Source organism: Osmerus eperlanus, chromosome 13 (genome assembly GCF_963692335.1).
Source record: "Osmerus eperlanus chromosome 13, fOsmEpe2.1, whole genome shotgun sequence".
NCBI classification, from domain to species: Eukaryota; Metazoa; Chordata; class Actinopteri; order Osmeriformes; family Osmeridae; genus Osmerus; species Osmerus eperlanus.
In genome coordinates, this window is record NC_085030.1 from 6,152,831 (window position 1) to 6,180,682 (window position 27,852).

The 27,852-nt window shown below is 46.3% G+C and overlaps 1 protein-coding gene across 1 annotated transcript in view; it reads right to left on the reverse strand.

Moving 5' to 3' along the window:
* The window catches only part of ctnna1 (catenin (cadherin-associated protein), alpha 1), an 82,355-nt gene extending 59,173 nt beyond the window's left edge, over positions 1-23,182 (reverse strand). The window contains exons 1-7 of the mRNA XM_062477147.1: positions 22,849-23,182; positions 21,310-21,427; positions 20,931-21,126; positions 16,592-16,758; positions 14,278-14,397; positions 12,893-13,162; positions 8,355-8,558 (exon numbers count right to left, since the gene is read on the reverse strand). Coding sequence (XP_062333131.1) covers positions 8,355-8,558; positions 12,893-13,162; positions 14,278-14,397; positions 16,592-16,758; positions 20,931-21,126; positions 21,310-21,414 — 1,062 coding nt within the window. The 5' untranslated portion in view covers positions 21,415-21,427; positions 22,849-23,182. The remainder of the gene's footprint in view (positions 1-8,354; positions 8,559-12,892; positions 13,163-14,277; positions 14,398-16,591; positions 16,759-20,930; positions 21,127-21,309; positions 21,428-22,848) is intronic.
* Between the last annotated feature and the right edge of the window lie 4,670 nt (positions 23,183-27,852).

Here is a 27,852-nt window from a genome sequence, read left to right on the forward strand (position 1 = left end):
ACAGGAAGCAGTGCTGACAGTGTGAAAGTTTGTCATCCGTTCGATAAATAACCCCCCGACCTCTCTGGCTTAATTCGTTCGTTTGGAATGAGGGTGTCCCTGCGGTGCCCCCCTCAGTTGAGGTTGCCATCCCATCACTGGTATCATCAGGTCGATCAGTTTGTTGTTCTTTTCTTGAACTACCCTTGTGTACACGCAGGAGCCCCCCAACTACCTTTACTAAAATAGAATCCACAAATGGTATATTTATTCATATTTTATACCATTTGTGGATTCTATTTTAGTAAAGGTAGTTGACATGAAATGAACTCCAGTTTCGAACTTGCCCTCCGAGATGAAGTTGGAAAAAGACAATTAAATAAATTCAGAGAGGAGGAGAGGGGGTGGACTAATGAGAAAGCTGAGCTCCCACACCACATCTGCTCCTGCGTGTACACAAGGGTAGTTCAAGAAAAGAACACAAAAAAACAACAACATGGGAGCCAGGACAAACACAAAGTCTGTTTGGCTGCAGGGCAAGTTGCATACTCCATTAATCAGCGTATAAGCCAGGCCTGTGTGACATGACATCTTTGTTCCTCACACTATGCCACGCCAAAGAGACAAATACCATGTAACACGTCACCTTCAAATATTGATGCGCAGAGGCATACATGTGAACCGCAACACGCGAGGAACTCACAGAACTCACCGGAGACAAACACGACGCAGCTAATAAAACACACCAAAGTCCCCCGCCATCTATATTGTATCCGTTTGTTCGTTCCTCTTTAGTAGGCCGGGGGGGGAGCCCAGACAGGCGCTGCTGTTATTAATGACCCAGGTTCGGCAGACGAAACATTCCTTTCCTGTATAATTACAGCGGCAGAGGTGGCCGTAGCTCATCTACCTGCCACCAGAGCCAATCAAAAAGGCAAGACTTCAACAGCAAGAGATCAAGGAGCAGGTCTGGGAAAAGCCGTGTGACAGCTCCGTTAGTGACAGCGCCGTGTTTTATAGGGGGCTGTAAATACACAGAGAGCCCGGGGGACATTAAATCTTTTCCTTGATACATTGTGTGTGGTGTAATTTGTTTTAATCATGCATACAGATGAGATTACAACTAGACAAATTGAACCGTTTTCACTTTTGTTTCACGTTGTCTCCTTTGAACCTTCTACCACTGAACAAAATCGGGGGGAGGGGGGATGAAATGTAATTTTAAAAAATATATACGATTTTATTTTATTTTTTAATGACCATGATATGACCTTTGAAATAATCTCCCCCTTGGAAGTAGGTGATCCAATTCCGCTTTTGTCAAATGGCCAAAGTCAACTGAATCAGACACCCATCTGTGTTACTGGATTGGCTGTGTGGAAGGGACACCTGTCAGTTATAATGGAAATCTAGTACCTCAGTCTTGGATTATAGCAAGGGATGTAAACATAAAAACTGATGATACTTTCAGGTAGGAAGAGTAGATTTATACACACACACGCATTGTGTATACACACACACAATATAAAAATGTGCTTCCGGTGAGAAATGATTACGTGTGCAGGGAGAATCAGGGATGAAACGAGACATGTGCGTCAGTCACTGCAGACGCCCAACGCAAAATTGAGAGAGGAGAGCGAGGGACCTTGGAGAAGAAAAATAGAGACGGGGCTAGAGAAGGAGCTCGGAGAAGGTGAGAGAGAGAGAGGGTGTGAGAGAGAGAGAGAGAGAGAGAGAGAGAGAGAGAGAGAGAGAGAGAGAGAGAGAGAGAGAGAGAGAGAGAGCGAGAAGGTGAGAGAGCGAGAGAGAGAGAGAGAGAGAGAGAGCGAGAGAGCGAGAGAGAGAGATGTCAAAGCAGCAGGTAAAGGAGAGAGAGAGAGCAGTGTGGGAGATGGCTGACTGTAGAAGACATGAAGAGAAGAGAGAGAGAGGCACTTGTGAACAGATGCCGATGCTGAGGAAGAGAGGGAGGAGCTAAGGGACACTCAGTCCCCGTCTTCATCAAGTTGGAAGAGAGTTACACTGAGCAGATGCACTCGCTCAAACCAGATCTCGGGGCTCATGTATGATTTTTTAGTTGAAGGCATTTAAATGTCAGTGGTTGAGAATGTCAGAGTCTGTCAGCGTCAGCGCGTCGCTGTGCGCACACATCCCGCAGACAGGGGTGATCTGAACTGCATTATTAATCAAATGTGGCAGAGGTGGTTCGCCTCAACATGCGTGTGCCATGTGAAACTGTCACGCCAACGCAGAATAATTAAGGTCACGCTTTCCGCAGCAGTGTTGCGACTGAGCCGCCCACCCTTGACACTGGCTCAGAGGACTGCGTTAAGTCTTACTTGATTACCGTCTTAAAACTCAACAGCACCAACCCCTCTGAGCGCTTAAGGATCTAGCCCGTACTTATTCAGGAAGACAACTACCTCCTCCATAGATAACATTATTACATGCCTACGCAGATATAGACAATGTGTTAGTCAGGTGTTGGCCAAACCAGGCACAGTAGTCATAACCACACAATTAAACTAAAATGTCATGTCAAAAGAAATAGGCCCTGCCACCACTCAGCAGCTCCCAGGAGAGCAGCAGCAGCAGCTGCCGTCACCAGTCCCAAGTAACGCTCTGCAGTCCAGCCACCGAGAGAAAAGAGAAGATGATCAGCGCTGCTGCCACACTAGACAAACTAGTCCCATTCATCTACCGCCCGGTGGACGCTAACCTCGGAGCGTGCGGTAAAGGGCCGGGATGGGAGGAGGTTAAAGTCTTTTCCTGGCAGCAGTTAGGTTCCGTGTTGGAGCTGCTGTCTCCGGTCACGCTGAGGAAAGGCAGGGCCCTGGGCAGGACGCAGCCTAGATTCCTACCTCTGGTCAAGCACACAATACACAAACCCAGACTGTGGGTCGGGATCGTCGTTGACCCACACCTGCACTGTTCGTGACCTGGAGCCGGGACGGGTACTAGGTAGGATAAGCGTCCTCACAAAGCGTGTGTCTTTCGTAGGAAAACTGAAATGACTGAGTTTGGACAAAGCCGAGGGCTTAAGGGCCACCTGTGATGGTTTTGCCGGGACGAAAGGAACACTTACAAATGGAGAAAAGAAAGAGGGAAGCAGGGGGGGGAAAGCTGGGAAATAAAAGAATGGGTTTAGGAATCAGTCCAACATCCTCAGCTGTGACTAGAGTCCCATATGCTGGAATGGCAACATGTCTCTCCAGCGAGTCGGGGCTGGAATCAAGTCATTTCTCCCCTCCAATCAACACTTCCCATCAACCCCCAAACTGAACGCGCAAACCTGGATAACAGGGATCAACGCGTGGCAACAGATGTAGCCCGACAGCTTTTCTAGTTGTTCTGTTCTCTCACACAGAACAGGCCTGACAGGATATGGAGGCTGAATGAGCTGTGATACTAACACTACATTAGCAGGAGGCCAGGGCGAGCTGTGATACTAACACTACTCCAGCCGAGGGTTAGGGGTGGTGTGGAGTGTGTTTAGCCTGTCAGGCATCAGTAACTGAGGAGCACTTCAAAGACAGTTGACCGCCGGTTAAAAACATCATGTGAAAGCAGACCAGCCCTCTGCACACCGGAAAAAAAGACACACACAAACACACACACACGCCTATCTGTTCGGATACTAGGGCTACGGTGGCGCCGGCGGGCGAGCGTCAAACACAGAGATTATGTCCCGCGTCCCGTTTCCTTCATCTGACCGGCTGAGCAGCCAAACCCCTGTCATGTCCGCTCACCGTCGTCGTGGTGACGGGCCCCCATGTCCGTCAGAAATCCTGCGTTTGCTTGACGAGCTACACGGGCCCGGTGCGGAGGGGCCAAGTCAAGTAGAAAATGCGATCTGATGCGGCCCAGAGTCAATGCTCGGATGACTCAGGCCTTAAAATAAACTGCCAGCCCTCTGGGTGCACTGCGAGGGCAACCCAGGACGTCTGGGTCGAAGCCAGGGCTGGACTGAGATGGGCAATAAGAGGGCCTGACAGACATAAGTCTTCATATCACTCATCCGGTCACAACAGAAGAGCAATGCCTCTGTGCCCAGGTCACTTCGTAGCGCCTGCCACGCCGTATTACACTCCTAGGTGATGAATCACTTCAGGCAGATAATAAACTACGTGATGGTTACATATGGGGGGGGGGGGATAAATATGTGCTTCGTTTCAACAAACAGTCAATATGCGATAAAGAGAGGCTGCGTGTGTTCCATTTCCAGATGTCTTCCCAAAGAGAGGCGCCTTCCAGTTGTTGGAAACATGACCCGTCCATCTGCCTTCAGCGAAGCAGAAGGTACTTGGGGGCTTGAATGAGGTGGTCTTCTCTCTCGGCACAGCACGACGCATCACTTGAATGGCACTTCCATGACAGTGGCACTACGATGCGGGATGATGACAGTGGCTTGGCAACCGGAGCCAACGCTGTGGAGCCACGCCAGGCGCTAAACAGAGTCCCCAACGGCAACCATGGAAACCAACCTGGCAAACTCGGGGATGAGATTGTTGCATTTTGCATTCGGAGACGGGGTGGGGCTTGGGGCTCTACAAGTTCAGGATGTTGAAACCCCACATAAGGAGGACGAGGCAGCTGAGGGAAAGCGTAAAGGGGAGGGGGAAATAAGTTTAAGTTTTAAGTGCAGAGATGGTAAGAAATAAGGCTTTGCCGCAGCGATAAAATTTCTCTGGCTGGCTGGCGCTCTCATTGTCTGGCATCAAACGAACAAAGCAATTCCAGAGTTAAAATGAAAGGGGGGAGAGTGGAGGGCTGGTTAAAACACAGATGTCACAGGCAGAGAGAGAGGAAGAGGGGAGAGAGTAAAAGGGGAGAGAGAAAGCTATTGAGAAAATGAAGGGGGGAGACTGGAGGTAAACAATTACACAGACATGACAGGGAGGACACATGAAGGCAGACGGAACAGAGACAGATGGGAGGAGAGAACACGACAGAGAGACAGAGAGAGAGAGACAGAGAGAGAGACAGAGAGAGAGACAGAGACAGAGAGACAGAGAGACAGAGAGAGAGAGAGAGAAGTGTGAGAGCGACAGACAGGCAGAGAACGAGAGGCAGACAGACAAAAAGCGGGAAAGTGTGTAGACACGCACAGAAAGAGAGAAGCAGGCAGAAAGAGAGAGAGAGGGAGAGAGCTAGGACAGAGAGCGAGACACACTCCCGTATCTGGACACTGTGACAGTGCCAAGGTACATTGCTCGTCCATGTACACCAGCCCCTGCCTCTGACAACAGGCTGTGCTTTACTGGCAAGTCTCCCTGGGGGAGACGGTGGCAGGCAGACATTCTAACTTCTCATTATGGAAATACCCAGAGAAGTACTGGATACATTGCCTTTCACGCCCTCTGACAGCTTAAATGATTCCAACGTCTTATTTAAAAGGATTAGCTGGGATTTCTACAGTGATTACATGTGCACTTGAGCCGGTAGAAAACAAATCAATTCTGATCAGGTAAAAGGAACTGAACAAGCACTTTCCCTGCAGTCAACTTTTGCCTGCAAACCTGACTCACAAAAGGCTTGTGAGTCATGTATACATCACTGTCACATATGACCACTCTCGTAATTAAATACACTGATAATTCTTTGTGACCCAATAAAGCATATACAGTTAGGTCCATAAGTATTTGGACATTGACACAATTTTCATCATTTTGGCTCTGTATACCACCACAATGGATTTGAAATGAAACAATCAAAATGTGCTTGAAGTGCAGACTTTCAGATTTAATTTCAGGGTATTTACATCCAAATCAGGTGAACGGTGTAGGAATTACAACACATTTTATATGTGGCCCCCCCCTTTTTAAGGGACCAAAAGTAATTGGACAAACTAACAATCATAAATCTAATTGTCACTTTTAATACTTGGTTGCAAATCCTTTGCAGTCAATGACAGCCTGAAGTCTGGAACCCATAGACATCACCAGACGCTGGGTTTCGTCCCTGGTGATGCTCTGCCAGGCCTCTACTGCAACTGTCTTCAGTTCCTGCTTGTTCTTGGGGCATTTTCCCTTCAGTTTTGTCTTTAGCAAGTGAAATGCATGCTCAATTGGATTTAGGTCAGGTGATTGACTTGGCCATTGCAGAACATTCCACTTCTTTGCCTCTTGGTTGCTTTCGCAGTATGCTTCAGGTCATTGTCCATCTGCACTGTGAAGCGCCGTCCTATGAGTTCTGAAGCATTTGGCTGAATCTGAGCAGATAATATTGCCAGAAACACTTCAGAATTCATCCTACTGCTTTTGTCAGCAGTCACATCATCGATAAATACAAGGGAACCAGTTCCATTGGCAGCCATACATGCCCACGCCATAACACTACCTCCACCATGCTTCACTGATGAGGTGGTATGCTTTGGATCATGAGCAGTTCCTTCCCTTCTCCATACTCTTCTCTTCCCATCATTCTGGTACAAGTTGATCTTGGTCTCATCTGTCCATAGGATGTTGTTCCAGAACTGTACAGGGTCTTTTAGATGTTTTTTGGCAAACTCTAATCTGGTCTTCGTGTTTTTGAGACTGACCAATGGTTTACATCTTGTGGTGAACCCTCTGTATTTACTCTGGTGAAGTCTTCTCTTAATTTTTGACTTTGACACAGATACGCCTACCTCCTGGAGAGTGTTCTTGATCTGGCCAACTGTTGTGAAGGGGTTTTTCTTCACCAGGGAAAGAATTCTTCTGTCATCCACCACAGTTGTTTTCCGTGGTCTTCCGGGTCTTTTGGTGTTGCTGAGCTCACCAGTGCGTTCTTTCTTTTTAAGAATGTACCAAACAGTTGATTTGGCCACACCTAATGTTTTTGCTATCTCTCTGATAGGTTTGTTTTGATTTTTCAGCCTAACGATGGCTTGCTTCACTGATGGTGACAGCTCTTTGGACTTCATATTGAGAGTTGACAGCAACAGATTCCAAACACAAATACCATACTTGAAATGAACTCTAGACCTTTTACCTGCTCCTTGTCAATGAAATAACGAACTCCCATGAGGGAATAACATACACCTGGCCATGGAACAGCTGAGCAGCCAATTGTCCAATTACTTTTGGTCCCTTAAAAAGGGGGGGGCCACATATAAAATGTATTGTAATTCCTACACCGTTCACCTGATTTGGATGTAAATACCCTGAAATTAAAGCTGAAAGTCTGCACTTAAAGCACATCTTGATTGTTTCATTTCAAATCCATTGTGGTGGTATACAGAGCCAAAATGATGAAAATTGTGTCAATGTCCAAATATTTATGGACCTAACTGTAAACCTGTACTTCATTAAAAACACACTTGGGACCGGCAGCAAACTGTGGAGCTTGTGGATGTTCCAATTTTACACAATCAAATTCTCACCCGTACTTCAACACCGAATCCTTAAGCCCTGGGGATTGAGCCTGGTGCTTCCTTAGCTGAGAGCTATTATTCCCAGCTCCACAAGGGCTTGGGTCTTAGCCAGTTCAAAATATCTCCACAAAGCACATTTACAGGAAACAATGTGCTTCTTTTCCTTGCTACAACCATGTGAACACAATGGAGATTGATTGTACAGAACACTCTACACACTTGTATATAATGTTTTGAGAATAATGGTGCCAGTTTAGTGATTAACAGATTTTCTGCAGCCAATTATAGGGAGGCTAACAAAGTCATGTTCTTTAATTGCTTGATAAATGCAACTACAAATCTGTGCGTGGAAAAAAAGGATGCCCCTGCTAACTCTGAAGCCATGTGCAAGGGCTTGAGAGAATGTGTGTGTGTGTGTGTTTGTTTTTGCGTACGTCTACGCGCGTCAGCAGGGACAGCGGTGTGTGATGTGTATACAATTCGGGGAATAAAGCTTCACACTCGCCACAGGACAGTCTCACCACAGGCAGCAGGTGGCTACTCTGTTGACATCACAAGCTGTGGCAGAAGAGTGGGCATGGTGTGTGTGCGTGTGTGTGTGTGTGTGTGGTAGGGGGTGAGGACACAAGGGATGGGGTGGCACCAAGGTACAACACTACATAAAGGGGAGGAAAGGATAAGGAGGCACAGGGAGAGACTAGCAAGCGTAAAGGCACGGTGAGGCGTGCAAGCCTCCTAACCCCCTGCGGAGGGAGATCGAGAACAGGGGGAGGAGAGAGGAAAGGCTGTGAGAGATGAGGCACCCCCATTACCCCATGTGGAGAGGGAGAGCTGAGAGTGTGTGTGTGTGTGTGTGTGTGTGTGTGTGTGTGTGTGTGTGTGTGGGTGGAGGAGAAAAGGGGAGGTTAGGGGGGGAAAAAAGAGATGGAATAGTGTGGGTAATGAGGCACTCGCAAGAGAGGTAAAAAAAAAGAAAAGAAAAAAAGAGGGGTGGGGGGAGAGAGAGATGAAAGAGCCTTACATTGCCCATGTACTCTGACAGCAGGTCCTGCAGAGCCTGGCGGACGGAGTTGCACTCGGCCACGATGCGCTCGCGACGGTCGTCGCGCGTGCAGGACGAGTCGGCCATGAGGGCGGCGCCGCTGATGATGCTCTCCAGGCGCTCCTCCAGAGATGGGCGGAACCGCTCCTCGCTGAACGCCAGGGGGTCCACGATGATTTGTTTCTGAAAGGGGAGGGGGCGGGGGAGAGAAGATGAGGGGAGGCGTTAGACAGCAGATTGAGACAGGCCAAATCCTAGCACACCCCACTTCTCTCTCTCTACCATCTCCCACTCCTTCTACAAGTCTCTTTACCTCTCCCTCTCTATTTGCTTCTCCCGCTCCTCCTTTCTTTCAGCCCTGAGACGTCTGGCAGGAGAGGAGGAGGTGATTTGACAAGACTATGACAGGCCGCATGTTAAACCCAGGGGGAGTAGGCTTGACGGCTAAACGGTCTTTCTTTTCCAAGCCTGCGAGGCCCCGCACACGATACACAAGGTTGTACTTTCAGGCTCAGGAACATGTTGTGGTGGAAGCCAGACTGGTAACGGGCTGAAATGGATTTGACAAAACAACAAAACCTGTGGATCCAACCGTCATCTCCCAGGCACAATCAATGATGGAGAGGCCTGGAAATTAGATGGATTTTACATCCCTGAAGGGAGAAATTGGCTTGTGTCTATCTGGGCCTGCCATTATTTAGCCTGTGATGTTGTTCTGAAAGGGACGTTTAAAACATGGAGGGGAAGAAAAAAAACTGAAAGGAAACTCTTAGGGAATTTACAATTTCTTTACAATTTGCAAGCCTCCCTTTCACCTTAAAATGCTCTGGGATGAGAACCTCCCATGACCAAATCCAAATGGAAATCGCACGCGTAACACAGGGTTACGGAAGTAGATATTTATCCGTATTGTGGACGTGTGTCCATTTTCATTCTCTGGGTAAGATGTAATCACAGCAAATGAATGAAAGATGAAAGCAGTGGTGTTGGATACTGACCGCGCCGACGAGACTCATTTCAGGCCTCAGATGAGTCTATGAATAGATAATGCAGCATTGTAGAGGCATTAGTTTCTACTCTGCAGCCAATCACCTGTCATGAGAGCTCCTGAGAGCTTCTACGCCTAGTGCTACAGAAACATACTCTCCTTTTCTCATCCTGCAGATATGAAACAAAACTTGTTTATGTCAGATTTCAAGGGGGCAGAGCAGCTTCAAGATATATATATATATGTGTGTGTGTGTGTGTGTGTGTGTAGGGACAGGGGACTTGTTGACATGCGGGTGGAGTGTCGTAGGCAGGTACAGTGTTGCGATAATGCTCAGAGCGGAAAGAGAAATACTCAAGCAATCTTCACCTTCAAAAATAATCATTCTGAGATGCTATATCTGCTCTAAGATATTCAACAATTTTGTCCCTAGCATTCTGAGTTTATTAAGACCGTAGCACAACCACAGCCATCATCCACCTACCCCCCCCCAGTCCTACCTCCCCCTCCCACCACCTACAGTTCCGTCTCGTCTGACCTCCTCCTTGCGTGTCATAGTGCCATGGCAACAGGCCTCTGTGTGTGTGTGTGTTTTTATGACTCACTCCTTAGAGTTGCCTCGCGCTTTTAATCAAGCAGCGGGAAAGAGCAGGTCTGGAAGAAATGGGAAAGAAACATGTGGTTCAGCCCCCCCAAAAAGAAAACTTGTCTGCGTGGACACCTGGAAACGATTGCAACATCAGATTGAAGGCGCTGTGTGATGATCCTGATCAATCTCTCATATATCCTTCCTGTTCCCTCATCCACTGCCTCCCTCCCTAACTCCGACACTCTCTCTCTCTCCCTCCATCTCTCTCTCCACGTGCCATCTGGCTGACTGGAGAGACACGCCTCTGCGTTTCGATGAATCCTCGCTCTTTCCAAAGCCGGCAGGACTAAAGCTCCGCGGTGTCTCGGCAGTCAGGCGGCGTGAGCGGCGAACAATCAGCGGACAGGTTCAGGACCTTGTGTGCCCCAACGTCCTCCAGTCGGAGGAGCACCCGCGTCTTTACTGCTAAGATTAACTTCCACTGCCCTGACAAAAACAGAAACGACTCCCAATGCGATGGCTACAAATAAACGTCCAACGTGACATTGCAGCAAGACATGGCCTTTCAATTTTCTTGACATGCAATGCAGCCCGAAAGAAGAAAAAAAAAGACCTGAAAACATGAACAGAGAGCGATAGAAGGAAAGATGGACATAAAGGCCGACCCTGAAATGGTGAACCATTCATGACTGTTCCTGGATATGCAGGACAGCTATCATATTGACGGCAAAGTGTGGGGCCATGCTGAATACCCTTGGCACCCACACGGGAAAACGCTTCCTCTCTGTGACGACGCAACATTCATGCGCGTGCAGAGGCACGTGGACTAGCATCCAGATCAGCAAGTCCAACGGCTTATTCAAACGAAGAGACTGTTCCCAAACACCAAGCTCCAGAGCTCCCCCAGCTCACTTAACAAGTGCTAATATGACGACATTGCTTTCCACCAGCCTCGCCACTTGAGCTAAGAGACCCAGCATGCTCTGTTCCTGTGTAAGTGGTCTTCCAGCGGGGGCCCAGGGGGCTGCTGGGGCTTGAGTGATGGCCCGAAGGTGTACAGTTTGAAACGCGGGGAAAAGGAGACGCTGATTACTTCATCGATGGAGCGAACACGGCCAGCATCGAAGGACAGTGATAAACGGCTAAAAGAGAAGTTCTTTGTCCCCGATTCATCAGGATAATTGTGTGGGGAACGACCAGTGGGAGTGATGGTTGATGACGTGGGGACTCAAGAACCAGCCGCACCTACAGCAGCCGGGACTAACTCGTTTATTCAGCGCTCCCTCATCCTAAAAAACCTGTCATCGATTCCCGGGTGGCGAGAAGAACGCCATTGACGAACCTCTCTGACGCGACAGATGCGTGTTCTCGCTATCTGACTCTCGGAACTTTTCTAAGTCCCTCGAGGCTGCTTCTCCTCTGGCTCGATCCGGAGAGCACACAGAGACAGGAGGAGGAACATGAGTGGGACACAAAACTAAAAACGGAATTAGCACAATAATACAAAGCTTGCTAAATGAATTGGGCCTGCACTGAAGTTCAAGTAGGCTTTTGAGCGAGGGAGGCAGAGCTGCCAACACTGGAGAGCCAGATCCTTCATTAGAGACACAGATAGAAGCAATTACACTGTGGAGCTAGGAATAAGAAAAAAAAGACGACTGCTCGTCTTACTCAAACACCAACACAACAGCTTTCTATTGTAGAAGAGAGCCCTTAACCTGATCTAGCTCGGTCTGGGAGGTGCACGTGCAGCTGCAAACCCAAGTCATTACGCCGGCGTGCTTCTATGCATCACCATGTACTTTGTTTTGTTCCCAATTAAAAAGACCATTAGCTGGAATGTAAAGGTCCCATACATCGTAGCCATGCACACGGATCTTACCAAGACCACCAAGGACTAATTGGCGAGTGCTAATTAGGGTTGTTAAAGATTAAGTGGAATCTGGTTAATCTCTTCAGGTCTTATCTCATAATTAAGTAATGATTGTGAAATCAATGATGTAAAAAACTAAACAACAACAACAAAAAGATCTATGTCTTGATCCATGTTTTCCAGACTGCAAGACGGGAACCTGTAAATGGGGTCCATGTTCTTCACTGGCTGGACCTCCTCAGTTCCTAACAGTCGGTTTGCTAAAAGAACATGTCAGGTCATCTTTGGGTTAACGCCGAGGGCAAGACTTCTCTGGGTCACAGCAGTAAAAAGAACTATCTGGGATTTGCAATCCAAACCTGAGATCCTATCTATCGGACTGTGTGCACAGCATCTGCTTCTTGTGCCCAAAGGAATTAATCTGATTCAATCCTGGATTACGGGGCATCTTGGATTGTGTTCAATCAAACGGCAGATAACATGTCAACGGCTTTTCAGATTTAGAAACATATTTTCAAAAGTAATAGTGCCTGGGTGCATTGGAGGGGGAAGGAGACACAGAGGCTAAAAACTGACACCATATTTTCTTTTTGGGTTACAGTACTCCGAGTCTCACACGTCAATCGTGAACAAACATTGGTTCACAGCAATGCTCCCGAGACAGGATACCATGTGTATGATCATATCTTGCCTCTAGGGGCACCATGGCAACAACACCTCGGTAATCACTCCCTATCACCATAATAGAACAGTAGGAAAACGGTTTCAGGCCTTTAAATGGAGCAGTAGTAAAGATACAAGCAGCATTGAAGCCCTGATTCAATCTGACAGATGGATCAAGGAACTGGGCTTCATGACAAGGTCTGTATGTCAATATTTTAACAAGACGGAACTTGGGAGCGGAATTATTCTAGATGTGTTGGGTTTTAAAGTCTTACGAAATCATAACTAAGGGGTTAGGGCTGGGCGTGGAACAAATGTATAAAACAGGTTGTAGTCAGATCTAGCAGATATGGACAAACGAGAGCTGTTCCGATTATGAAACAACCTGCACCCTCCCCACTCACGTCAAAGTTATTCAGGGCATAGGCCAGCTCCCCTCCCCCTGCGGGATGGTTGAGGGCAGCGTCGTCGCTGGCGGTGGCCTGGGCGGCGTTGGAGATGCCCGACACGGCGTGCTGCAGCTGCTTGTAGATGAGGTCACGGTTGGCCTTGTAGGCGGCCACGTCAGGGTGCTGCAGGCAGGCTCGGGAGGCTGTGTACAGCATGGGGATGTTCCTCTGCAGCACGCCGCGGGCCGCAGCCATTTGGTCCTTGTGGTGGACATCCTTCAGCTCCTGACATGGGGGGTGGGGGGTGGGCAAGGAAACAGGGGTTACCAAGAGGGTTAAATGAACAAAGGGAATGAGGCAGAATGAGGGGGAGACAACAAAAGGGGGTGTAGAAATGAGGGAGTTGTAGGGAGGGGGAGGGGGGAGACAGAACCCAGGGAGGATGAATAGGAGGTGCATGACACTTCCTGGTCAGGGCTGTCATGTTATGGCCTCGTGAAAACACTTTAGTGGGACAGAGCTTGCTCGGAATGACCCAGATTTCTGTCCCCTGCAGTAATACAGCACACAATCATAATCAGGCCAGTAGAATAGAGCCTGTGCAGTTTAATGCATAGCCCTTCAGGTCCCTGCCTTGCATTCTTATTGCCTTTTCATTGGAAGGCTCGGAGCCAGGAGTCATCTGTGAGTAGCAGACAAATGGCTTGAAAAGTCTGTCTCCATAAATGGGCAACACGGGCCTGATGATGCAGATATACTGGAGAGAGGGCTCCAGTTTATTCTTATCGCTACTCAAGACTTAACACGGGGATTGTGATGAGCAAAACAAACATTAGTCTGAAATGTAAATGGTAGAACTCACCCTGCTTTACATCCCTTATAATTAGCATTGGTCCCTTTTATTTTATTTCATTAATCTGGGCAGAGAAGAGAGCCTTATCCTATTACTCAGTTATGTCACCTGGAAAATTCATCATGAAATGCACTCCACTGTTGACTACAGCTAACATGATACAGAAAAACCAAACGCCCAGTTTTCATCTCAAGGTAATGGGTTTTGTCACCCATGCTGCATCCAGCCTGTGCACGCCCTCCCAGCCCCCCTGCTGGTAATAAGGAGATTGTTCATGCTCATATGCATCTAATCTTCTCCCAGGAGCACGAGGCACTCTCTCACCCACTCGCTCTCGCTCCTCCGGTAGGTGTAAAGTGCAATTCTCTCTGATGCACGGCAAGTAAGCCCCATGATAACATCTATCGGAACGGAGGCTTGCTTACAATTCTCTCACATTTTCTCACTCCTCCAAAATTACTACCCCCCCCCCCCTTCCCTGCTCCTCCTCGTCCTCCTCTTTCTCCTCCTCTACCCGTCCCCTCCCTCCAGGCAGACTGCACTGTACCTGCTGTCTCTTGGCAGCCATGATGTTGAGTTTGTCCACCTCTGGTTTCAGGGCCTTGTACTGGATCCCCAGGTCCTGCTCGGTTCCCGCATTGCGGACCTTGACGAGGTTCTCCTCCACCTGGGCAAGGGGAGGAACGGAATAGATTGTGTTCGTCTGAAGGTTGGCAGGGATCAAGCTATTTTTCACAGCCAGAGAAAATTGCCTGTGTAAGGCAAAGAAAATGTCACACAGCCCCCCCCCCACCCCCACATCAACATTCAGAAGCACTGGCAGCTGAAACATGCCACAGTGAGAGACGGAGGACTGTGGAGATCATATCTCCGTCTGATCATGCCAGCAGTGGCTCGGGAACAGGTAAACAGGACGAGGATCTGGATTCAAATGTTGAAATAAGTCAGTCAAAACATACTTCAAATAGCCTCATTCTTTACAACGAAACACTTTCTTCCGTCTGACCTCTTGGTCAAAAAACTCTACTCCCGTGGTACGTTTACAATAAATGACTTGTTCTTTCATTGAGCTCCAAACAACTGTAGATTTATTCACAAGTACCACATATGGTTTCCCGCTTAACAATGCATCAAACGGGGTAGGCCCACACAGTAAATAATTCAATAGCCTTAAAGTTTCTAGCCAAGGGATGGATTGCCTATACTTGAACCGAAGAACACCGGCACAGGAAGCAGTATTCAAAAACACTTTGTTAAAAAGCGGATTCTTAGAATATGCAGGGATAGTTAACTTCCCACATGTTTGTTAAGTTGCACCCAAGATTTGGTTCTCTTTCCCTAGATGGTAAAGCTGCTGATGTGCCTCACCTCCATATTAACTGGCTAAGCTAGCTAACACACAGACGACACTTTTCACTCTCCTGCTAAGTAAGGGAGGGAGGGGTCTCCTCAGCGAAACGAGGACAAGGAAGAAATAACACTTATGTAGGTTCATAACCCATTCAGAAAACACCTCTGAGAGTTGATATTAAAGATTCAACAAGATTAGCAATGCAAGGGCCACAGTCTACAGCTACTGAACTACAGCGGAGGCCGAGCTAGCCGCAGCGCCCCGTCCTGAGCCAGAGCGAGGCGGTGCTACATGGCTTTGAGGCCGCAAGCTTCTCTCAAGCGACTGGACGTCAGCCAGCGACTGTAGGTACCCTGTGGCATCCGTGTTCCTGTCAGAGGGCCAGGGAACGGCAGGAGGCTGAGATAATGAAGTGGACAACTATAAACGGCACTGTGATAAGATGCGATGGTGGCAAAAGTGAAATGGCTCCCTGTTAAGAGCTGGACTGAAACCACTTGAAAATATGTGGATAGCAGGGCGCGGACTATACCACACATATTTGTGGATGTTTTCAAACCGCAAACACTGACTTGCTGGGAGTAGTTCTGGTTATTTTAAACTCAAAGTCTGTCCTGTTGCTTATTGCAGATGGTTTCTAACCGTTTTTAAGGAAATGACTCATTCTGTGTCAGCTTTATTGGGCTGATGACCTCATCCGTCTCTCAATGTGTGATTGCGTCACAACATCCTCACAAAGATAAGAACTACCCTGAACAGGAAATGACAAGGTGATCTTGGTTTAGGTTGCATTTTCACAATGAAACAAAAACTAATATCCAAGGTACAGCTACAGGGAACAAATTGAAGTAACAACAGCATGTACTAGTACTTTCATTTTACATTTACATTTTAGTCATTTAGCAGACGCTCTTATCCAGAGCGACTTACAGTAGGTACAGGGACATTCCCCCGAGGCAAGTGAAAAGTGAAATGCCTTGCCCAAGGACACAACGTCATTTTGCACGGCCGGGAATTGAACTGGCAACGTTCAGATTACTAGCCCGATTCCCTAACCGCTCAGCCACCTGACTCCTACTTTCAATGAATACTTCTAGCTAAACAACATTCTTGTTTCCCATCACTAAATTCTGCAACAACACTGAATGGCAGGCCAAGAAAGATCATTCTAAAGATTCTATAATCTTTAGAATGCTGAAAGTCAGAAGATTATAGAATTATCTTGTGACCTTCAGCATTTTAACACAAAATGTGTTCCAAGTCTATATAACCGAGCACAAATTCTGAGGCTAAAAACAGTACCATACTTTTACATCAATACAGTGAGGAGCAAGTGATTTCGAATTTTGACCACAGAACCAGCCAGAGGGCCCCAAGGCCCGTGACAAACCATACCTTAATCCCCCAACCTGCCTCATCATAACCCGAGCCTTCCATTTCCAAGGAGATAAAGAATTAAAACCGGCCTCCAAGATATTCATGTGAGAAATGACCTAGATGGCCGGCTCACCAGTTTGAGTTGCAGGAGCAGCTTGTAGACGTCCGACATGTCAGCCAGGACGAGCAGGTGAGTGACAGCAGAGAGCAGGGCCCGGGCTGCACGCACCATGTTGCCCCTCTTCACCGAGGAGCACGGGTCCTCTGCAAACTCCCCGGACGCCTGCTTCATGGACTCGCCTGGCGGAGGAGAGAGAGGGGGGGGGTGACAAGACACGTCAGCTTGAATTGGCGCCGTTCTTCAAGACAAAACAATCACCTGCTAAATGCCAGTTATGATAATCATCATTGTGGAAGACGCTGAGACTCAGGTAGTTAGCAATGAGCTAGGTCGTCATAACGTCAGGGTTATGTGTTTCAAGCTGTGCCTTGATATCCACTGAACCCCATTATTTGTAATTGATTCTCTTTGGACTCAAATGCAGACTTAACGACCCCTAGTATTCAAACTGAAAACATGGAGAATTTCACATGTTCAAGAATTAGCCTGGATGATCCCTGCTTGGGAAAAATGAGTCAAATGGCACGGAAAAAAGCCAGCCAGCGGAGCAGAGACGTGGCAGCAGGTGTTGTACTCAGCAGTTACAGCCTGACCTGATGAGGGGAAATCAGGGCCTCTCTGAGTGCAGCAGTGCGTACCATTTCAATCAGACTATAGGGTATGGCATGTGTTGACCAGGCTGCAAGACGATCCTGGCGTAGGAGGCAGCAGCAAACCTGCCATTACCCACTCCTCCTTCCCTGCTGATTCTCCAGTTTGGGTGTACCCTAGTTCTCCACTGAATGTAGAGGGGGGGGGGGGCCTTTGGGCCTAAAAACAGACAGTGTCCTTCCACCCGCCCATCTAAAAACACCATGAATAATTCTGGATGACATCCCTGCTCTCTTAGGAAGTGTCAGCATGCAAGCACAGGCTAGCCAAGCTGCAGTTAATTTGTCTGACTCTGAACTCTGGCAGAACTGCATTGAGAGAAAATTGTGGCTTTTTCTTTATCTCCATATTCCTGCCCTTCTGGCCAGGGCTACTTTGAGCTCACTTCTACGACTGATAGCAAATGCCTGAGAGCTGCCAGGGCTGGATGCAAGCTACAAGTTAATTGCATTAGGCTTCATTTGAAAGGAGTAAGGAAAGAGGGCCGGTCTGACGCATTTACCTCGCCTGGGCAGGGTTGGTCAGTGTGTGTGACACATACATTTCTCTTCAGACTTCATCCGCACACAAAAGGCAGACGCGCACACACCCACATACTTAAAAAGGAGGTCAAATCCATGACAAAGGCTCTCTGTGTGATTGTCCAGCACCACACTTTGTCCCACATAGGCCTCCACAGATGACTGAGCACACAAATGAGGTTTCCAGAGACGCTAGACAGCCACACTGTTTTTGTTAACAATCAACCCAACTTATCTAGGCTATTTGTGTAACACGTGAATTAGCCTTTCTGCCAACAAGCTACACTTAACAAGCCATCAGCCTACAGCCATCTCCCACACTTCAACCCCAAACAGGAAACAAGGCCAGTACGTAATCTTCACACTAGACAGTTGAGTTTAAGAGCTAGGTCGAGACCTCCACGCCCTTGTTCCTCTTATAAACAAGGCTTCAGATTCCCTGCAGGCCTGTGAACTCAGTAATGCCCTCCCGTAACCGTAGCTTGGTGTTGGTCTAATGTCTTGGAGAGATTGAAAATGTCAGATGTTGGTTGTGTGAAACATTTCATCCCTGGCATCAACGAGCAGGGGGGGGGGGGGGGGTCAAGGGCCAAGGTTTATTCTTTTACACATTTGTTTAGAACATTTTTGAGAGGCGGTTTCCCCCCAACCATTCAGCCTTTTTCGCTGTCCAACATCTCTGCAGGAGAAAAGCCAGCCTGAGTTGCAACTCAGAATCACGTCTGCAGCCGTGGACGCTGTTCCGGGAGCAAATGGGGAAAATTCAGACGGTGGTGTGAACGTTCAATAGGTGGGTGTTGATCAAACGCAGCACGCTCACCATTTCAATCCATACATACAACATGAGGCATTCTGACTCTCCTTACCTCCCACATCGGGGGGAGAAAAGTAGTGACTGGGAATGATAAGACCTCTTGCAGATCTACCAGGCCGTCTTCCCCCTGGTGGGCCAGATCAATAAGGCCCTTCTGGGGGGGGGGGGGGGGGGGGGGGGTACAGATCACAGCTCCTTTAATAAAGTCTCATCCATCTCTGCTGGACTCACGCTCACCTGCAGCTCGGCAAGCGCATGATTCAAATGTAAAACGCACAATGAGCCACAAGAAGCCGGATGATGGAGGGAGCAAGGACGAGGGGGCGGGGGGGGGGGGGGTTGGTGCTGGGGTGAAAGGGGGGAGGGGGGAAGGAGAGAGAAATCTTTAAAGAGAAAACCTGGCCAACAATACAGAAATAGTCTAGTGCGTGATGTTTCAGTCAGAGGCATGACTGCAGAATAAATGTAATGTTCTGACAGCTACCATGGCTGAGATGTTGACTTGAGGACGAAGACGAATCCTTTCAAGAGAGAAAACAGAACTGGGAGAGAGAATTTTTATTTTATTTTTTTGGACACTCTTTAACATGCAGCCTGTTGTATGCAGGCATGGCCCTCCCAAAACGATTATATCTGCCTTTTTTCCTTGCCCATTTAAACAGCTGGTAAGCCACAGCTGGCTGGAAAATGCCTTTTGAATCCGAGGGAGGGTTTAGCCCCACTCAATGGCAGCATTATCAGTCTGGGCACGCTCGGCCGAGCAGCGTGGCATAACTGACAGCCAGGCCGAGGCACCAGCGAACAACAGTCTCTGAATTCCTGCCCAATGACAGCATACCACAGCTTCTCTGACATTCCCGGGCACTGAGAACACTGCTGGCCCTCTCCTGACACACCCGTCCTACAACCCCCCCCCCCACCCCCCTCCCCCTAAACTGAACCCCGAACACATGCGGGGGATGACAGCAGGGCTGGGAGTCAGGGTAAGAACTGAAGACACAAGACAGTGACAGAGATATCACTTTAGCAAGTGATAACAACCAGTCTCCAGTCAAGGTTCCTCAAGCTTGCAGGTCGATCTGTGTGGCAAACGTCACCCTGATATCAGGAGCGCAGAGGAGGTGAAGGATTCATGCTGAGGGGACGGGGGGGGGACGGGGGGGGGCGGAGAGCAGAACAGCTACTGTCGAAAGACAAATGGAGATTTCATTTGATGGTGATTTGATGGCAGATTCCAGACTAAGAGCTGTGGGAGGCATGAAATTAAATTAGACATGGAGTACGTGTCATGTGACTCTCACCAGGCAGGTGGATATCGCCATTTAAATACGTCAGAGATCTTCAATGACATCTGCACAGTCTGTACTCCTCCCACTACCACCCTTCATACAGGAGTCATGTCTCCATTGTAATTTCCTTGGCAACAGCAGGAAATAGAAACATCTTTATGGCGAAGCAGAGGGGCAAAGAATAGCTACAAGCTGTTCGCAAACAGGTGTGAAATTCTCACTTTAGCCAAAGAATAAGCAAGCAATATACCCAAGATTAGCAACCCGACAGACAGAACGCCATCCAAATCCACTTCACCCTCCCTCCCCCCCCAAAAAGATCTGCAAATCTGTGGAACTGCTATCCCTGCATGTTTACCTACGGGGCAACAAACTCCAGAAATAATAGAGGTAGACACATGCACGCTATTTGAATAAAATGGTTAAAGAAGACATTCCCAAGCAGAGTCTCATTCGGCATGCATCAAGATCAACAGGCTTTTTAAAAATTCATAGCAAAACAAGTCATTGAGAAATGAGGAGCAGAACAACTTGACAGGGTTAAACCTCTCTATTAACCTGTCTTCTCTCACTTTCCTCCCAGGGGGAAACGCTGAGAAAAGGACTCAGTGAGGAGTAATGAGATTTAACAACTCGACTAAAAAGATTGTGGTTGGTAAGGCACAGCACCAGATGCCTTTGGGCGGCCCTATACCGACTATAGCACCACATGTTCCATCATGGAAGCACGATGCGGTTTGCTTCCTCTTAGGAAGCATGCGAGACACAAATAAAACGAGATATCTACAAAATACAAACATCCTTGAAGTCTCGACTTAAAGAACACAAACAACAAGACCGACTCTTATCTAAGCTAACAGCAGTCATTTCCCTTAACTGGGAGAGGTCTAGACTAGCTCTGCCCAACATCATCTAATAGTTTCAATTGTGAAGTTGGAGACTGCCCAGACAGCTGTGGTCAGAGTAAAAACATTGATTGGTGTTAAAAAAATAAAAAATAAAAAATTATTATTACCATAAACATTTTAAAAGCAACCCCACACACAAACACTCTACAAGCCTGAACGTAGCCTGACCTTGCTTACGGACATCCTCCACAGCAGCTGTCAGCTCTTCTTTCAGGAACTGGCTCTCTTTGGCAATCTTCTCTCCTTTATCAAGAAAATTCATTGTGGCCGTCTCTACCGACGCAGCCAGAACATGGGCCTTCTTGGAGCGTCCTTTCTTCTTGTTGGATGGGCCTTTGTTGCTCGAGTTCACCAAGGTCGTGACCTACAGCACACCACAGAGACGTGTTTACAGTTTGAAGCTTTTTTTCAGAATAAAGCTGAACTTGGAAGCTCAGGACGCTTACACTTACAGATCACTCATCTCATATGTTGGTGAGGTTCATCCACTGATGACTGTTACTAAATATATAATGCTAAACTAAATAGTTGAGGCTGTGCTTGTTACCTGGGTGACCAGGGGCTCCAGCAGCCTCTCCACAGCCAGAGTACGGATCTCCAGGCTCTTGGGGTCCCATTTAAAGTTGATGTTGGCAGTGTTAATGGTCGTCATGTTCACACAGAGTCTGAGGACAAGAGACACAGATTTGTCCGATTAAACAAATAGATGCTTGGACCTCAGCTCATTCTTTTATTTAGCTATTGTGCATGCATTTATACGTACTTATCTATGAAATGCATGCAAGTGAGGAATTTCAATGCAATGTGCTAACTAAAAGTTTAACTTCTATGAGTATTAGTTCGGCCAAGCACCAAGCCAAAGTTTTTAACCATGTTTCTCTGACCAGAATACAGATTTTAACATAAATATTCAGATCTTTATAGACAAGGTTCTCTCCATCACTATGATTGACAACCATAAGCGGAGCACAGTAACTTTGTGGCCAAATTTCGATTTTCCTTTTCAGGCAGTGACTGCAGCTTTATTGATTAGCCATCAAGCATAGAGAGGCAGGGATAATCAGCAGGCCCTGAGGCCGAGCTAAGCGTCTAGACTGAAAAGTTGGTAATCTCAGCTGTGGAGAGGTGAGATGTTCAGTAGTTCGTTAAACAGAAACCCAAGCCAAACCACTGAAACGCGTGAAGGCCTAATATTAGTTTAGTTTGCCTGGACCCTGCCGTATTGCCTAAATCAGATTACTTGCTCGATAAAAGGCAGGTCATATCCTTCATAATGGAATAAATCGGATGGAACACCGGTTTAGATTTAATATGTAGCTGAAGGTGGATTGCAGCGCGCTAGAAGACGTATTCGCCCCCTCGTATGATACAGTCTACAACGAAAGCTGCTGTACAGACTTTTGAAAAGTTTACAAACTAATAACAAACAACAAACTAAATAATTTAAACAACGTGCACGGGGCAGTGTGGTTAGCTGTCGGACGTTAGACTACCGTTGCCACGTTGTATTTCACAAGTGTAACGTTAAAATATGATGGCCAAAAGGCAACGTTGGCGTAATATGTGGTTACTACGAATGCGATACATTTTACAAATTGGTTTAGCTGTTCCGCTTTTGATTTGGTCAGGCCGTGTGACGACGTGCAACCACCTGATTCAGTCAACAACAAAATTCAAAGCCAAATGTCGTCACTCATACACTTCCTTACTTCTGAAACAACTAGTGCGGCTAGCTAGCTACCTATCTTGCTGCATATGCCTTCAGATTGTAATGAAATAATATTAACATTTATTATAACTTAAATAAAAGATAGCTGGTCCAACATCACTAGCTAGCTATGTAGCTAGCACTAGCTATTCATCCCACAGCTAGCTAGTTAGCAGCTAAGAAGTTAGTGCTAGCTTTAGCTAGCTGCGTTGTACGGTCGTTAGCAAGACAAGTGGCCCAGTTGAGTATTTAGCATGATGAGATATGTTGACAAACAATTATGTGGCCGTCACATTTCGTACGGCTCCAAAGATTAAATTGTATACATGAACATTGACAGTTATTACTAAATTAACGTAGCTAATTAATCAAACTTACCAAAAAGCAGCCCACCTGAAAACTTCCTGAAAAAACGCCTCAAAATGGTGGAATGGAATCGTGAATTCCTGCTATGCCTCCTAGTAAAGTTTTTCTTTTTCTCAACAAGGGGCACTCCTTTGGCTTCGGAAGTAGTACAAGTTCCAGCAGTTTGTAAAGTTGGTTATGAGTCAAGTTAAAGTAAGAGGCCAGTGAATAAAGATAAACCTCTGCGAAAGTCTACGAAGCCTGAAAGTTTCTGTAAAGAAGGTTTCGATGTTTCCCTTTGGATTTAACAATGGTGTAGACGGAGGGGGGTCATCTGGGTGGTTTCCTGGACTAGTGGGAGGGCAGGCTAGTACGGGCAGGGCAGTGCAACGCAATCTACAAATGATCAGGTGTGTAGGGCGTGGTGCTGGAAGAACAGAAACTGTGACCTTAAATGGACTTTGTTAATAAATGCAGATTTTCACTCGTGAATCATTTCATTTATCTTCCAAAGAGGTTTATTGTATAGCCTACTATAATGCTATACACAGGAAGTGAGGGAAACTTAATTGTTTTGTTGTTTCCCTAGGTTGACAAAATAAATAGCATAATGATGGGAACAATGTTATTGGTACATTGTAATTTGTTGTCTTTGCTTGTCTGCTAAATAAGCAACTTCACTATATATTGCTCAGGAACAAAAATGTGTTTGGTAGGGAACGAAATGTTACAGCGGCATGTACCATGTTGTCAAATAACTGAATACCGATGTGAAATGTGTTGAGTTAAGTGTTTTTGTTTGAGCTTATTGAAGTAGAAAAGCCATAAAAATATATATATTTTAGGGACCAGATGCATTAAAGATGAACACACACACATTAAAGCTATCGCAAAAAGATGACAGCGCACAAGAATTACAGTAAATCTGTCTTCCCCCTCAATATGTTGATTTTGCAACAACACTGTCTCCCTTTTATAGCATCATATGGCGTTGCCTCATTCTTTCTTTTCAAACACATAAAAACCAGAAAGGTAATTGACAGTTGCAATTAACTCTATATGAGTGCATCATTTTAGCTGGTTAGCATCCCTGTGTTCTGTTAAATAAACCTGTCTATTGGAAATGCCTGAGCTCATCCACTGGAAAAAAAATTCTAAGAAATAATTACATTTGACAAAGCAGCGCAAGCCAAAGTGCCGTAACACCAATTACATATGGGAAGGAAATTGCTGTAAGAAACCAGAGACACAATCATCTGGACATACGGCTGGTGGGCCAAGGAGAACATTAGCTAACAACAATGGCTTCTTGTTCTGCAGGCAAGAAAAAACATACAATTCCATTAGTTGGCGAGAGTAGGTGTTAATTAAGAATCTCCAGCAGCTCATTACGAATTACAACCCCAAATAGAATGTGCTTACAAAACCATATGCAGTTTCTTCTTAATTTAGGCCTCAGAGTATGATTATGTGTTGGAATAGGGTTCCTGAAAGAGTTCATGCGCATGAGTAATTTGAAAAATAATTGGTTCTCCCAGAAGGGCTCGCTACTCTTACTAGACATAGTTCTAGTATATAAACCACTACACAAATATGGTTGCAGAATGATAACTTTGACCTAAAAAGCTCTAATGACCCTTGATATGAGGATGATATCTCAATGGTAATATTTCTCCTGAAAGACAGAGACTTTGAGCTGTGTCATTCTCGGGTTGATTGAAGCTTACATTTGAACTGATAACAGAGTTTGGGGTCGTAAAATGTCGTCCAGCTCGGATTTGTGATTCCAAATAGGGGGGATTTTGTAGAAATCGATTAGATGTTGTGGAATTGTGGTCTTGAAGGATAAATGCTCATCCAAGTAACAGCTTGTTAGGAGAATAGGTTCATGCATCCTTGAGAACTGATCTGAGCTCAAGCTAGATCAAAATTTATAGATTCCAATGGACAGCTGCTTCTCCCCCATTCCATGTTTTACTTCAATAATAAAAGGTAACGCTAAACTATAATAATCTGTAATTAATTAGAAGCCCCAGAATGTACACTATGGCTAGGTACTCTATGTTTTACTGTGACGTTATCATCGCTAGGCCAATCGGCAAATGGCATTATTCTGGAACGGTAATATTCGATATCCAAGAGGGCGCTATCAACAGGGCAGACCAGAATACCTATTCACAAAAATGCGTCAATGGTGGCCCTCTGTACAGTCATCATATTAAACTCACCCCATATCAGATTAACTATTGTGATTGGCACGCCACTTGTCATGCTGGAGGAAAATCAGAGCCTAAAATATTTGCCAGAACAAATAAATCATGATCTTGCAGATTGGTTTGGTTCCCAGGCTATATTGATTACATAAATAGAATAATAATGAACCACAAATTGTTCCTCAGTATTATAGGAAACTCACCTTCTGTCCGCCACACCCACCTGAGTCATTCCTGCAGCAGTCCAGAGTTCTGTGATGTCATCACCCGCCGGCCCTCCTCACTGTGGCAAAATCATTTGCATCACTACGGCAACACACTGGTTGCATCTGCAGAGTGATTAGTTATGAACATGGTTTAATTTGGGTGTCAGTCGCCCACGGCAACACCTGAGGGTCCTAACTGAATTAAACCTGTTCCAAACCTATTCACAACCCACCAGTCACCACCATCACTTTAATAAGCACATTACAGAGAATATAGAAATACATGCTATACTACTCATGCAGTTACTTAAGTTAAATCTTTCCTATATCAGTTAATTTGTGAAAATGTTTGTTAGTTGAAGTCATGTAGTAAATCTATCCTTTCGTACGGTACGTGTCAGGAACATGGTTGTCATGGTATCTGCTCTCTTTTCAGAGCACTGGTGATGATTTGATTGCAGAGCAGCTCACCGTTGAGAGTCTTTCTGGGAACCACGTGTTAGCAGTTTGCTGAGCTCCATCTGCTGGCTCAAAGCACAGTCTGCTTTCTACGCCACTGGCTCACAGTACTGACACTGTAGCAAGCACAATATAGCTGCTAGGGGACAGACAGCAAAGGAAGGTCTAAGTTGGGCGTTTTTTTGTTGGATCTCTTTGATCTAAAAGTCAATTCACCAATCTTCACATCGTGTTTCATTACATCAGCAGGAGCCCCTCTTGAATGTGGAGGAGTTTGACCGATCGGATTGGCTGTTAAAACACTCGGCAAAATAGACTTTCCGCAGCAAGCACGGTGCTGAAATGAGTGTGTTTTGCTTATCTACAGTCTTGTTTTGTTGTCATAGACTATACACACACACACACACACTCTCATTCTCACTGATAGATCTTCCTCACATCACTCTTTCGTTGAGTCTCGTGTCCCTGATGGAAATGTTCCATGTGTTGAACGTGTTTTTCCATGATCAATAGCAATCGACAGCAACCAGTGCAAACACCTGCCTAAGCCTGCTGTCCACCTGCAACAAACATCATTTCATACCCAGCCAATCATAGGAAACACATATTTGTTCCTCTGTATGCACTTCACAAGGGATCTAGGTAGAGACAGGCAGGTTAAGTACACAAGGATGGCCCTGAACAAATATGAACACTAACACCTCTCCGTACTGTGATGCACCATGGGACATTTAAACACCACTGAGCACCCAGCAGGCTAGTCGCTCACTTCCTCCTCTCCATTCCACTCCTCTCCCTGCCCAACCGGCCTCTTGTTGAGCTCACAAAGGGATTTATACAATATACAGTGCACCAGTCTTCCTAAGACACTGTCTTCATTTTGTTGGCGTAAGCTTCTTATAGGTAGAATGACACAGAGTTGTTTAGAAGAGAAGAGAAAAATCTGTGCAGGGACGAGTGGAACACACACACAAACATGTTAGGGTGTCTACCAGAGAAATGTGCCTGGTTTTGTCCCATCTTGATATGTCATTCTTCCCAGGGTAGGCAGGAGCAATGGGCAGCCATGTCAGCGTAACCCACGGGCCAAGTCCAAGTATTCACCCATGTCCTGGCCATGAGGAGGAGTGAACTGAGTTATATTGGGGTTGTTAGTGGGGGAAACCCATCTGAGCATGGGGAGAGCATTCAGACTCCACACAGAAAGGCCCTGGAGATAGTGTGATGAGGGGCATAGTAGTGCCTTGCTGTTGACTCATCATGTCCTTCTTTTTCCAGGGCGGAGGTCATTGTCCTGTTCTTTCCTCAGTGTCAGATGTTCATTTTCATCTGTCCGCTCAGCTGTCGGTCATCTTAATTATGAATTACCATGAAAGGCATCAACTGTCCCCGAGACTGTCCTTAGGCTTCTCCTGAGTTCCATGTAACCTCAATGCCTTTGTGAGGAACATTTGCTAACTTTGGTAGAGAAAGTGAGACAGAAACTGTGAATTTTTTGAATGACAAAAGAGTTTGTTTCATCTATTCCAAAAATAGGGTTTTTGTTGGGAACACTGTTTAGAGGTGCAAATGAAGTGAAATAAATGACAAAAATGCTAATGTATTTATGGTGTAATTGGTGAGTAGAAGTTTTTAAAAATGAATTATACATACAGTACAGGGATTACCTTACTGAAGATTTTTGTTTTTTAAATTCAACATAGAAAATTCAGGGCATAGTACAGCACTATTGGACCAACACTAAACAAGCAGCACACTGCACATCACTAACCGTTCAGTGCTCTCTGGGAATTGTGACAGACACACATCTGTGTGGTGACATTGACCAAGGTTGAATTCAGTACTTTCGGGAAGTGCCTGCTTCTAGCCAGCAGCTCTCATTAGAAAGGATCATAGACAGAACGCAGCGGCTCCGTTTCTAACTGATTATAGGGCGTTTCTAAACCTGAATAAATAGAAAAGGTGATTCAAGCATTCTTCGGGGAAATTGGAAATTGAACCATGGACATGATAGACATGAAGGGCTTCCTAGAGAGGAAATGACCTTTCAATAATAATGACGCTTGGAGCAATGACATCACCGTGTTCTGACTGGGCCCTCAAGATCAATGGGAGATGAATGGGTGTGAATGTATGGGAATACAAGCTCACCCATGGCC